Source organism: Crassostrea angulata, unplaced genomic scaffold, assembly GCF_025612915.1.
Source record: "Crassostrea angulata isolate pt1a10 unplaced genomic scaffold, ASM2561291v2 HiC_scaffold_47, whole genome shotgun sequence".
NCBI lineage: Eukaryota > Metazoa > Mollusca > Bivalvia > Ostreida > Ostreidae > Magallana > Magallana angulata.
Window position 1 is genome coordinate 318,703 of NW_026441602.1, and position 12,830 is coordinate 331,532.

Here is a 12,830-nt window from a genome sequence, read left to right on the forward strand (position 1 = left end):
AACATGTTTAATCAAAGAATCAAAAATTAAATAAAAAGGAGAAATGAATCTGAACAGGAGAGGTACATATCAGTTGCAGGTCCTGATGTGATTGTATGTTTGTGTATTTGTAGGGAGGTGGGAGGTCGAGTTCTGACTTTACAGAATAATAGGGTGAGCATTATTCTATTAGCACCAGCTCTAACTGTTAACTCTGAATGGAGAGTAGCCATAGATGATTGGCATTACACACTCAGTAGATATAGATGATTGGCGTAACTTCTATTGCTTGCCATTACACTCTCAGTAGATATAGATGATTGGCGTAACTTCTATTGCTTGCCATCACTCATTTCCTACTTTGTTTACAGTTTAATAGTTTGGTTTGATAATTTTATCTTCTGCAATCCCCACAATCTACTGGCTTGATCACAAACAAATCACAGATTATCAAGTATATGGCAACCACAAACAACAGTCATTGTTATAGTCCACACTCTTTCAGATGGTAGTATTTTCAGATAGTAATTTGAATTTACTCTTTCTTTTGTTTTCAGTCTTTCACTCTACTGAGTTTTCTCTCCTGCTTGTATGCGACTCTCCATACTGTTTCCTCGCCTGAGCTGAAAGCTCAAGTGATTTTTCTGATCAATATTAGTCTGACGTCCATCTCTTTGTCTGTCCATCCATCTCTTTGTCTGTCCGTCCATCTCTTTGTCTGTCCATCCATCTCTTTGTCCGTCCGTCCATCTGTCCAATAGCCCATAAACATTTTACATTGATTTCTTGACTTCTTCAGAACCGCTAGGCCAATTTCAACCAAATTTAGCATAAATCATCACTGGGTGAAGGGGATTCAAGTCTGTTAAAATGAAGAGCTTCACCCTCTTTAAAGGGGAGATAATCTAATATTATTGAAATAAGATCTGCTCAAGAACCATTTAGCCAGAAAAGCTGTAATTTGTGTGGAAGCATCCTCAGGTAATGTAGATTAAAGCTTGTTCAAATCATGATGGGGCCACAATGAGAAGGAAGGGGGCAATTTTTACATAGGAATCTGTAGAGTATATCTTTAAAAATTGTCTTCTTAAAAACCATTTGATCAGAAAAGCTGATACTTGTATGGAAGCATCCCAGATAGGATAGATTATAGTTTGTTCAAATCATGATCCCTGGGGACAGGGTTAGGCCACAATGTGGGTCAAATTTTTACATAGGAATATATAGAATAAAATCTAAAAATCTTCTTCTCAAAAACCAATCAGCCACAAAAATCCGAAACTTGTGTAGAAGCATCCTCAGGTAGGGTGGAGTATACTTTGTTCAAATCATGATCCCCGGGGACAGGATTGGGCCACAATCGGGGGGGGGGGGGGGGGGGGGGGGGGGTCAAATTTTTACCTAGGAATATATAGAATAACATCTTTAAATCTTCTCTAAAACCAATGGGCCACAAAAAGCTTAAACTTATATGGAAGTATCCTGGGGTAAGGTGGATTATAGTTTGTTCAAATCATGATCCCCGGGGACAGGATTGGACCACAATGGGGGGTCAAATTTTTACCTAGGAATATATAGAATAACATCTTTAAATCTTCTCTAAAACCAATCAGCCACAAAAATCCGAAACTTGTGTAGAAGCATCCTCAGGTAGGGTGGATTACTTTGTTCAAATCATGATCCCCGGGGACAGGATTGGGCCACAATGGGGGGGGGGGGGTCAAATTTTTACCTAGGAATATATAGAATAACATCTTTAAATCTTCTCTAAAACCAATGGGCCACAAAGAGCTTAAACTTATATGGAAGTATCCTGGGGTAAGGTGGATTATAGTTTGTTCAAATCATGATCCCCAGGGATAGGGTGGAGTGACAGTGGAGGTCCAATTTACATAGGAATAAATAGAATAAAATCTTTAAAAATCTTTTGATAATAAAACCATTTGCCTAGAAAAGCTGTAACTTTAGTGAAAGCAACCTTAGTGTAGTGTAGATTCAAATTCATCAAATTCCTTAGGAGTAGGGTTGGGCACTATTTGGGGGACCAGTTTGACAAAGGAAAATTTTTTAAATTATTCAAACAAACTCAAATGTTTTAATGCATGGTTTAACATTTATGCAAGCATTTCAAAATATTGATTATTCTTTAAAATTGTTTAGACTTTGGCCCCTGAACAATTCCTTGGCCTCACAAGGGGTTTAAAGTTGGATTTATAGTTTTATATTATACAAATATTGACTGGGGTTGAGGGCAACATTGATTATATTAGCCCCCGAGGGACAAAATATTGCCCGACCCGAAGCGTAGGTTTAATTACGTCACATCAAACGAATCTACTAATCAGAGGCGATTATTTGAAATAAAGGGAATGTTCTCTAGATATTATTCCTAGTTGGTCAATATTAAAAAAATATTGACTGGTCAATATTTTTCGGACGAGCTAATATTACGTTTACTGACTATTCGTCTATATAGAGTTATTTAGTGAGAATATACTACTGAATATAACAACTTATATTGTTTAAGATCTTCATGAGAACTTCAATGCTTAATATGTGATATGACTATAAAATCACCCTGTTACAAAAGGGGCTTAATGATAAACATTAGAATATCCAGGGAGAAAATTTTGAACCTTTTTATACAGAATATGTTAAACTAAATCATCAAGATATTTTTTTATATGATTCCATAAAGCTGATTTCATAATGGCTATTGTTGCTAGGGTGAGTGACTTGGCCCATGGGCCTCTTGTGTTTATCTAACTAATGGTTTGCTGTGTCACGATTTTGAGTTAGTCACTTGAAACAATAGTTTATGTTGTTGTCAGTTTGATCTCCATTCATTTTGCATGTCATTACAAATTATTTCATTTGTAAAATTTTGAAATGATTCCATTTCCTTAATTTAGTTTTTGTGATTGAAATTTGATTTTTCTAGAAGTTTTCAAATTTGTTTTTATTTTTTTGTACTGTAATTGATTTTTTATTACTCGAGAATTATGTAAGTTTTAGGAGTGAAGACATTGCAAGAATTGTAATTATTAATGACAAACTTAAGTAAAGCATTTGTATGTGCCATCTTGCACTATAAGTCTTTGGTAAGCTAGACAATGTCAATGTAATGTTGTAAGACTATCCTAACCTAAATATAGCCATGCCTCGTTCTACAGAGAGTAGGTAACAGATCTTACTGTCTTTGCTATTCTGTAGAGGACCAGACCTTGCTGTCAACAACTCTCCTCAAGTCAATTACTCAACCTCAAGTCAGACTTTTGATCTCAAACTTATGCACTCTCCTTTAAAGGATTTGAGTTGAGGACTGAGTTGAGGACTGATTTGAGGGATTGTAAAGTGTTGGCGGCGGTAGGGCCAGTTCTTATAACAATGTGTGGACTGATGACCTTGACCTTTCTATTTTTGGTAGGTGACCAGTTTCTTGGAGTACCTGAGCACTGTGACGGGGGAGGGGCTAGCCGCCTTCAGACAGATCTTGGCGGCCACAGACCGGATCCTCCCCTCTCAGACAGACAACCAGACTGTGATGGACTCCATCACCAGGGACCACAACCTCAGGTGCTCACTGCTTGGTGACCGGCGAGTTACCATGGTACCCTGTAAACTACCCCCATCTCAGGCCAAGGTCAGACTCTGGCTGGAAAAGAAAGAGCTCTACAGGAAACAAAGACGGAAAGAGAAGGCCCAGAAACAGCAGCAATGCAACCCACAGGAGAACCAGCAAAGCAACTCACAGAAGAACCAGTTTACCAAAATTGTTCCACTAATCCATTACTCACAGATTAAGGACAAAGACACTGTAAGAACACCAAAAACTAAACTAATTACAAAAGAAGTCAGTTTTAATGAAACAGCAGAAATATTCAACATGGAAGATGAGGTTTCCCCAGGGGAAAAGAATGGTGGGTCTTGTGACAAGGAGGGAACAGAGTTATCTATGGAGGAAAAATCTGGGTCAGGGATGTCATCACAGGAGTCTGGGGATGATATCATTGGCCCTTCCCCTCCCCAGCAGACTTGCTGCTCCTTCAGGAGAGAGGAGGAAGAGGTGATTAGCCCCTCCCCTCCCCAACTCACCCATCACTCATTCAGGAGGGACACAGCAAACATTATAAGCCCCTCCCCTTCCAAACTAACGATGCCGTCAGTCAGAAGAAATTCCCAACAATCAGGGAAATCCCTCACTTCCAAATCAAGGCTAAGTCAGTTGTCATCTGAAGAAAAGAAGCAGTCATGTGATGCTGTAAGGAGGAATTTGATTGGTTCGGTACACAGCACGCCTGTGTCTTCACGTGATCAGAGATCTCTGCTAGAAACGATCAACGTGACCCCAATATCACACAGTACAGACAATGACCCGGAAAACCCCAGGAAGAGGCTCGAGACCCCGGGAGTTTTCCTTACCCCAAGGAGAGTCCCTCTTCCCAGTAAAGAGTCGGTTGAGAAGGGGGACCCCAGGCGATCGCTGATGTCCTCGGCAGACATGAGGGTATAGTAGTATTGGAGATTTTATTGATTCAAAATTTAAACATGTGTTAGGAAATGCCTTGTATATCTATATTCTCAAAATTTCCTTCAACAGATTAAGATTTTTAAAATTCTTACTTTTATGCTAGTTACATTTTCAACATTTCTGAACTACATGTATTTGTTGTTTCTAGAGATATACAGTTCTAACCATACAAATTATTTATTTTTAATGCAAATGATCTGAAAATAATTTTGAGATATTTTCCATTAGAGATTGTCATTTCAGTATAATATAGGCTAAGAAACCTGCCAGCATTGAACATCAGCTCTTTTTCTGTTCTTGAATTTTCACTGAGTGTTTCATCAGCCTTTCTTTTGATCTGTCAAGGCATTGAGTCTTGGGTGGCCTGTACAGTGGTCTGTACCTGTGTGTCTGTTTGCAGGAAATGGCGACGCCCACCAATTCCAAGGGGAACCAGTCACAGATTGATGGACCAACCCCCAAAAATTCCTTTGGATTCAAAGTCAGTCAACATGACTTCCAGAAGGCAAAGGCATTACATGAGGTTAGTGTATTTTAGTATTTTTTAAATTACAGCTGAAGATATTTTTTTAAATGTTTCAATGTAAATTGACTTATTTACTGGCATCTTCTACATTTTTTCTAAATTGGGAAAATAATATCCACACAAATTGTATTTACAATAAAGGACTATGTGCGGTTTTATGCATTTTTTTCCCCCAAAAGCAAAGTTTTATAAAGAACTTTAAAAATAAGGTGAAAGATAGTTAAAATCATATTAAAAATAGGGTGTTAAAGGATATGAAGATTGCCTTATTTTGATAAATTGAGGTATTTTAGGCTAAAATACATCAATTTATCAAAATTAGAATTTTTTAGCAAAATAAGGGTCTTTTCCTATGGTTTTTCGACTGGGAAACATTTAGCGCAGGCTTGCTCAAGTACCATTTTTTAATATAATGGGTAAAACTATCTGAATAAAAACAAATGTTAAAATTATACTTGAGCAGACCTGCACTCTGTACTTTTGAATGCAAAATATAAAGCAAAAATGAGATTATTTTCAGTTGTTTGCAACTTTGCGGGAAATAGGTCATTTAAGTGACGTCATAGATAAACAGCGAATGAGGAATGATGACTAAAATCAAGATTAAAGTGATAGGCATCCTCCGTACAAAAATTTTTGAAGATTTTATTTTTATAGGATACGATTTAAAGATTGGCTGAAAACGGGGGCAGATATTTGACCATACCGCACGTAGTCCTTTGCCTATTCAAAAACACAAAAAATTTGAATAACCTCACACTTCATTGACAGTGTATCACCAGGAAGAACTGAAAAAAAAACCCACTCCATAATTTCATAATCTAAAACAGGTTTATTTGTATTGCTGTTTTGTATACCACTGTGGCTGTGATGATTTCAAGCCTTTGATTCTAATCCAGGTACAGAACTTGACGGTGATGAGCCTGGAGCTCCATGCCGAGACACGCCGTGACCTGATGCCTGACCCCGAGGTCGATCCTATACTGGCCGTGTTCTACAACATCCTCAATGATGTCACTACAGACGCCCAACAGCGGGACATCACAGGCGTGATTCTAGTCGACAAAAAATCAAAGGAGATCCAGAGTGCAATAAAAAATCGTAAAAAGTCCACGCAGCCTGACCCGCCCTCTCCACAACCCTCCACATCACGTGACACTGGGTCGGAGGTCAAGCCATCCCCCCAGCCGTCCACGTCCCGACCTCTCAGTCCACAGCCCTCCACATCCCGGGCTCCGACCCAGAGATGCAAGAGGCCCCGGTCAGTGAGCCCCACCCCTAGCCCTGGGGCTAAAATTCCCCGGGGAGAGGCTGAACACACCTTGTTACAAAAGTCAGGGGTGGACGACCTAGACGTGGTGTATGTAGAAAATGAAGAGGAGCTGTTTATGGAGGTCCTCAAGTTATTCTCCAGGTATGGTAACATTCTAGAAGTTCTCTCTGTGTTCAAAACCATTTTAACCAGACAGAAGATATTTTGGATAAGTTCTCATTGTTTAATAGTTATACCCCCGTTAAGTAGGGGAAGGGGGTATACTGTGGAATCATTAAATTTCGTGGGGGCCAATTTTCGGGAATTGTTTAATTTGACAGGTTCGTGGGGAAGTTTCGTGCAATCTCTTATACAAACAAAAGATAATATGATTTTATTTTATTAATTCGTTAAGGATTTTAAGTTGTGGATGAGAATTCCACGAAAATTGAGCCACCATGAAATCTAGTGATTCCAAAGTACTGTTTTACCCTTGTGTGTATCTGTCTCTGTAACAAAATTTCTGTTGAATTTTTCTCAGCAACTATTCGTCACTGGTGCTTCAAATTTTAGCATGCTCTTAATTGAGGCATGCCTTATGGTGGTATTTTGTACCAATTGGACGTCAACTTCCTGCTAAAGGACAGCTGTTTTTTTTATGCCTGAATTTTTAAACAAATGTTCGTCAAAGATTTCTCAGCAACTATTCATAACAGATGCTTTAATTCACTTTTTGTCTAGGCCTACTGTTTGATGCGATTTATTTTTGTACCAATCAGATGTCAAATTTTTGTTCAATGTTGACTCAGCTTATTTTGTATATTTATATTAGAGGGTTGGTATCACTTGTGAGCATTGACTCACAGATATCTTTTTCATCATGATACACTGTGAATACAAAATTCATATGAACAAATTTAATATTGATATTTCTTCACTAGATGGGACCCCGACATTCTGGTTGGGTTTGAGATTCAGAAGTTTTCCTGGGGGTACTTATTACAGAGAGCCTCCCAGCTGAGTGTCAATTTGTGTGCTCAGATGTCCCGCATCCCAGGTAAGTGTGTGTCTGTGGTGTGTGTGTGTAGGGGGGGGGGGGATTTCTTACTGTAAATTCCTAATTTAACACAAGGATTTCATTTCATTTCAGTGAGAAGGGATGGGTGGGCATTGTTCAGTGTAATTGAGAAGGGATAGGTGGGCCATGTAATTGAGAAGGGATGGGTGGGCGCATTGTTCAGTGAGAAGGGATGGGTGGGCATTGTTCAGTTTAGTTGTTGTTCTCCCAGAGAGAAAATGATTGACAAACAGAAGAATGATGTGATGAAACAAATGTACCCTTTGAACAGAACTACTTATAATTTTTTATAAGATTTAAGTTTTCTTAATCGGGAACTTTTGTATTTTCCAGATGAGAAGAAGAAGAGCAGCTTTAAGGCGGAGAGTGATGAGTGGGGGTCTGACCACTCCTCGGAGATCCACATCGCCGGGCGGGTCATCCTTAACCTCTGGAGGATCATTAGACATGAGGTGTGTAACCATTGGGACCACAGCCCATCAATAGTTACCATGGCTCCTCTTTATTCTCCTCACCTAACTACCTCTGTAACCAGTGTTATATTTTTCTTATCTACATGCATATTTTACACAATTGGCTCTAATCATTGGTCAATTCTTGTTTTATTTGAAAACTTGCTATAAAGAAATAACATGTGACACAAAACAGGCTTGATTAAATTTTATTAGGTCAAAATAAAGAAATTAATGCAGTGGTCCTTACTTTTAATCCCTATCTATTTTATTTTTACAGGTGACATTAAACATTTACACATTTGAGAACGTGGCTCATCATGTGATACACCAGAGAGTGCCTCACTTCAGTCTTCAGACCCTGAACTCCTGGTTCAAACACAGAACACACCTCTACAGGTCAGTACAAAAGCTGTTCAAACACAGAACACACCTCTACAGGTCAGTACAAAAGCTGTTCAAACACAGAACACACCTCTACAGGTCAGTACAAAAGTTCTTCAAACACAGAACACACCACTACAGGTCAGTACAAAAGCTGTTCAAACAATGAACACACCTCTACAGGTCAGTACAAAAGCTGTTCAAACACAGAACACACCTCTACAGGTCAGTACAAAAGTTCTTCAAACACAGAACACACCTCTACAGGTCAGTACAAAAGCTGTTCAAACACAGAACACACCTCTACAGGTCAGCACTAAAGCTGTTCAAACAATGAACACACCTCTACAGGTCAGTACAAAAGTTCTTCAAACACAGAACACACCTCTACAGGTCAGTACAAAAGTTCTTCAAACACAGAACACACCACTACAGGTCAGTACAAAAGCTGTTCAAACACAGAACACACCTCTACAGGTCAGTACAAAAGTTCTTCAAACACAGAACACACCTCTACAGGTCAGTACAAAAGTTCTTCAAACACAGAACACACCTCTACAGGTCAGTACAAAAGCTGTTAAACATTTGATTTAAAGAGAAGTTCAGGTCACTTGTTTTGACTTGACTTTTGTTGATCAGCCTTGTCTTTGTGTCAGGAAATGTATCATTTTATTTTACAGATGGCGCTTCATTAAGTACTACCTTACGCGTGTTCAGGGGAATCTTAAAGTGATTGACCAGCTGGATTTGATAGGGAGGACGAGTGAATTTGCCCGAGTGTTTGGGATTGAGTTTTATCACGTTCTGTCCAGAGGCTCTCAGGTGGGTGTCTTGTCTTTTATATTGTGTGCATATTTAGTACAGTTCAATTTGATATCTTGAAAACTGATATTTCAAAACTCAGATATGTTGAGCTTGAAGTCCCAACCACTGTGTTCTTTTAACCTCATTATCGCAAATCCTCTCATATTTTCTTAATCTTAGATTCTCAAATTTGAGATAACAAGTTTTGACTGAATTAATTTAGAATTGTAGAAACTGCTACATTCTTGATACAGTGTATTTGTCATTAATTAGTTTTCTGTCTATAAAGAAATGTTAACAAGGAAATATATATTAATTTGTTTCCTATCCATCTTGTAGTATCGAGTTGAGTCCATGATGCTAAGGTTAGCCAAACCAATGAACTTCATCCCCGCCTCCCCAAGCGTTCAGCAGCGAGCCCGTATGAGGGCCCCCGAGTGTATCGCCCTGACCCTGGAGCCTGAGTCACGGTTTTACGCGGACCCGGTGGTGGTGGTAGATTTCCAGTCCCTTTACCCCTCCATCATGATTGCACACAACTACTGCTTCTCCACCTGTGTGGGGCGACTAGACCTCCTAGAGAAAGCCCAGTAAGTCTGTAGTGTATATAGAACTCCTAGAGAAAGCCCAGTAAGTCTGGAGTATATATAGAACTCTTAGAGAAAGCCTAGTAAGTCTGTAGTATATATAGAACTCCTAGAACTCCTAGAGAAAGCCCAGTAAGTCTGTAGTATATATAGAACTCCTAGAGAAAGCCCAGTAAGTCTGTAGTATATATAGAACTCCTAGAGAAAGCCCAGTAAGTCTGGAGTATATATAGAACTCCTAGAGAAAGCCCAGTAAGTCTGTAGTATATATAGAACTCCTAGAAAAAGCCCGGTAAGTCTGTGGTATATATAGAACTCCTAGAGAAAGCCCAGTAAGTCTGGAGTATATATAGACCTTGTAGAGAAAGCCCAGTAAGTCTGTGGTATATATAGAACTCCTAGAGAAAGCCCAGTAAGTCTGTAGTATATATAGACCTCCTAGAGAAAGCCCAGTAAGTCTGTAGTATATATAGACCTCCTAGAGAAAATCCAGTAAGTCTGTAGTATATATAGACCTCCTAGAGAAAGCCCAGTAAGTCTGTAGTATATATATAGAACTCGTAGAGAAAGCCCAGTAAGTCTGTAGTATATATATAGAACTCCTAGAGAAAGCCCAGTAAGTCTGTAGTATATATAGAACTCCTAGAGAAAGTCCAGTAAGTCTGTAGTATATATATAGAACTCCTAGAGAAAGCCCAGTAAGTCTGTAGTATATATATAGAACTCCTAGAGAAAGCCCAGTAAGTCTGTAGTATATATAGAACTCCTAGAGAAAGCCCAATAAGTCTGTTGTATATATAGAACTCCTAGAGAAAGCCCAGTAAGTCTGTAGTATATATAGAACTCCTAGAGAATGCCCAGTAAGTCTGTACTATATATAGAACTCCTAGAACTCCTAGAGAAAGCCCAGTAAGTCTGTAGTATATATAAAACTCCTAGAGAAAGCCCAGTAAGTCTGGAGTATATATAGAACTCCTAGAGAAAGCCCAGTAAGTCTGTAGTATATATAGAACTCCTAGAGAAAGCCCAGGAAGTCTAGTATATATAGACCTCCTAGAGAAAGCCCAGTAAGTCTGTAGTATATATAAAACTCCTAGAGAAAGCCCAGGAAGTCTGTTGTATATATAGAACTCCTAGAGAAAGCCCAATAAGTCTGTTGTATATATAGAACTCCTAGAGAAAGCCCAGTAAGTCTGTAGTATATATAGACCTCCTAGAGAAAGCCCAGTAAGTCTGTAGTATATATAAAACTCCTAGAGAAAGCCCAGGAAGTCTGGAGTATATATAGAACTTCTAGAGAAAGCCCAGTAAGTCTGGAGTATATATAGAACTCCTAGAGAAAGCCCAGTAAGTCTGTAGTATATATAGAACTCCTAGAGAAAATCCAGTAAGTCTGTAGTATATATAGAACTCCTAGAGAATGCCCAGTAAGTCTGTAGTATATATAGACCTCCTAGAGAAAGCCCGGTAAGTCTGTAGTATATATAGAACTCCTAGAGAAAGCCCAGTAAGTCTGTAGTATATATAGAACTCCTAGAGAAAGCCCAGTAAGTCTGTAGTATATATAAAACTCCTAGAGAAAATCCAGTAAGTCTGTAGTATATATAAAACTCCTAGAACTCCTAGAGAAAGCCCGGTAAGTCTGTAGTATATATAGAACTCCTAGAGAAAGCCTGGTAAGTCTGTAGTATATATAGAACTCCTAGAGAAAGCCCAGTAAGTCTGGAATTCTCTTGTACTCCTAAGAAGGCCAGGTAAGTCAATTATTCTGTTGTACTCTTAGAGAAATCCCGGACAATTCAATTTCTTTAAATGCTTAAAGGGGCATGGTCATGATTTTTGTCAAAAATTATTTTTCTGTTTTTAATATTTACATTGCTTAAGAAAGGCATTTTTAATAGGCAACTGAAATTTGAGTGTCATTTGTTGAGTTATAAGCGAGTAACAGAGCTTGAAATTCACAAAGTGATTGTTTACATTTTAAGCGTTGAAATAAAAATTTCAGTTTTAAACCTAAAAGAATGTTTAACATTAGAAGCTATGTATTTATGCTTAAAATAAATAAAAAAATAGACAAATAGGCTGGAAAAAGATTTTTTCCTGGTATATCGAACCAATGTAAAAAAAAAACCGGGGCACGAGCCTTGTTTATATGAAAAAGAATTGTGAGCCCTGTATCTTGCTTATAACTTTACGAATGACTCTCAAATTTTATTTTATCTTTAGAAATGCATTTCTAAAGCATTGTAAATAATAAAAACATAAAAATAGAATATGACCAAAATCGTGACCATGCCTCTTTAAGCCTAGGTATGCTCTACACTGAAACATTTAGAAATAGGAGTCATTTGGATCAAATATGGCTGGTCTGTACCTGAAGACAGCCTCTGCGTGTTACCGGTTGGAGGAATATTTAATTTGTGTATTTTATTACAAGTGTAATATTCATGGCATATTAAGGTAATGTTATATATATAGTCTAATTTTTTCAGTGAGGGTCCTATTGAGTTTGGATGTGCACATCTCCGTATTTCTCCAAAGACTCTAAACGTGAGTATATAAAACAACTGTACATGGTCTCCATTGAATTACTGTACATGTGTATGGCCTTTCTTCATGTGCATTTAGGAATAAATAAACATACTCTACATGTGGTTTAACACTTAACTTCCTAACCAGAATTCCTATTGTGAATACTAGTCAAGTAATGGTGCATGTTTGTTTTATATCTCTTGATCTGTGTGTCATGTTGACGTTGATTTTTGTAGAGGATCATTTGTTTTTTATCTGTTGATCTATGTGTCATGTTGACGTCGTTGATTTTTGTAGAGGATCATTTGTTTTATATCTGTTGATCTGTGTGTCATGTTGACATCGTTGATTTTTGTAGAGGATCATTTGTTTTATATCTGTTGATCTGTGTGTCATGTTGACATCGTTGATTTTTGTAGAAGATCGTTTGTTTTATATCTGTTGATCTGTGTGTCATGTTGATGTTGATTTTTGTAGAGGATCAAGAACGATGTTACGGTGTCCCCAAATGGAGTTGTGTTTGTGAAGGAACACGTCAGGAAGGGGATCATCTCAAAGTAAGTAAACCATAACCTGTAGATTATACATGTAAAACATCACAGATAAATACAGGACAGGGATCATTTCAAAGTAAGTAAACCACAACCTGAAGATTATACATGTAATGCATTATAGATAGATACAAGACAGGGATCATCTCAAAGT

General features: G+C 38.1%; 1 protein-coding gene across 1 annotated transcript in view; it reads left to right on the plus strand.

Moving 5' to 3' along the window:
- The window catches only part of LOC128168765 (uncharacterized), a 74,925-nt gene that overhangs the window by 35,382 nt on the left and 26,713 nt on the right, over positions 1 to 12,830 (plus strand). The window contains exons 16-26 of the mRNA XM_052834902.1: positions 114 to 153; positions 3,407 to 4,486; positions 4,911 to 5,033; positions 5,936 to 6,450; positions 7,230 to 7,345; positions 7,700 to 7,818; positions 8,099 to 8,217; positions 8,883 to 9,024; positions 9,346 to 9,596; positions 12,086 to 12,143; positions 12,603 to 12,682. Coding sequence (XP_052690862.1) covers positions 114 to 153; positions 3,407 to 4,486; positions 4,911 to 5,033; positions 5,936 to 6,450; positions 7,230 to 7,345; positions 7,700 to 7,818; positions 8,099 to 8,217; positions 8,883 to 9,024; positions 9,346 to 9,596; positions 12,086 to 12,143; positions 12,603 to 12,682 — 2,643 coding nt within the window. The remainder of the gene's footprint in view (positions 1 to 113; positions 154 to 3,406; positions 4,487 to 4,910; positions 5,034 to 5,935; positions 6,451 to 7,229; positions 7,346 to 7,699; positions 7,819 to 8,098; positions 8,218 to 8,882; positions 9,025 to 9,345; positions 9,597 to 12,085; positions 12,144 to 12,602; positions 12,683 to 12,830) is intronic.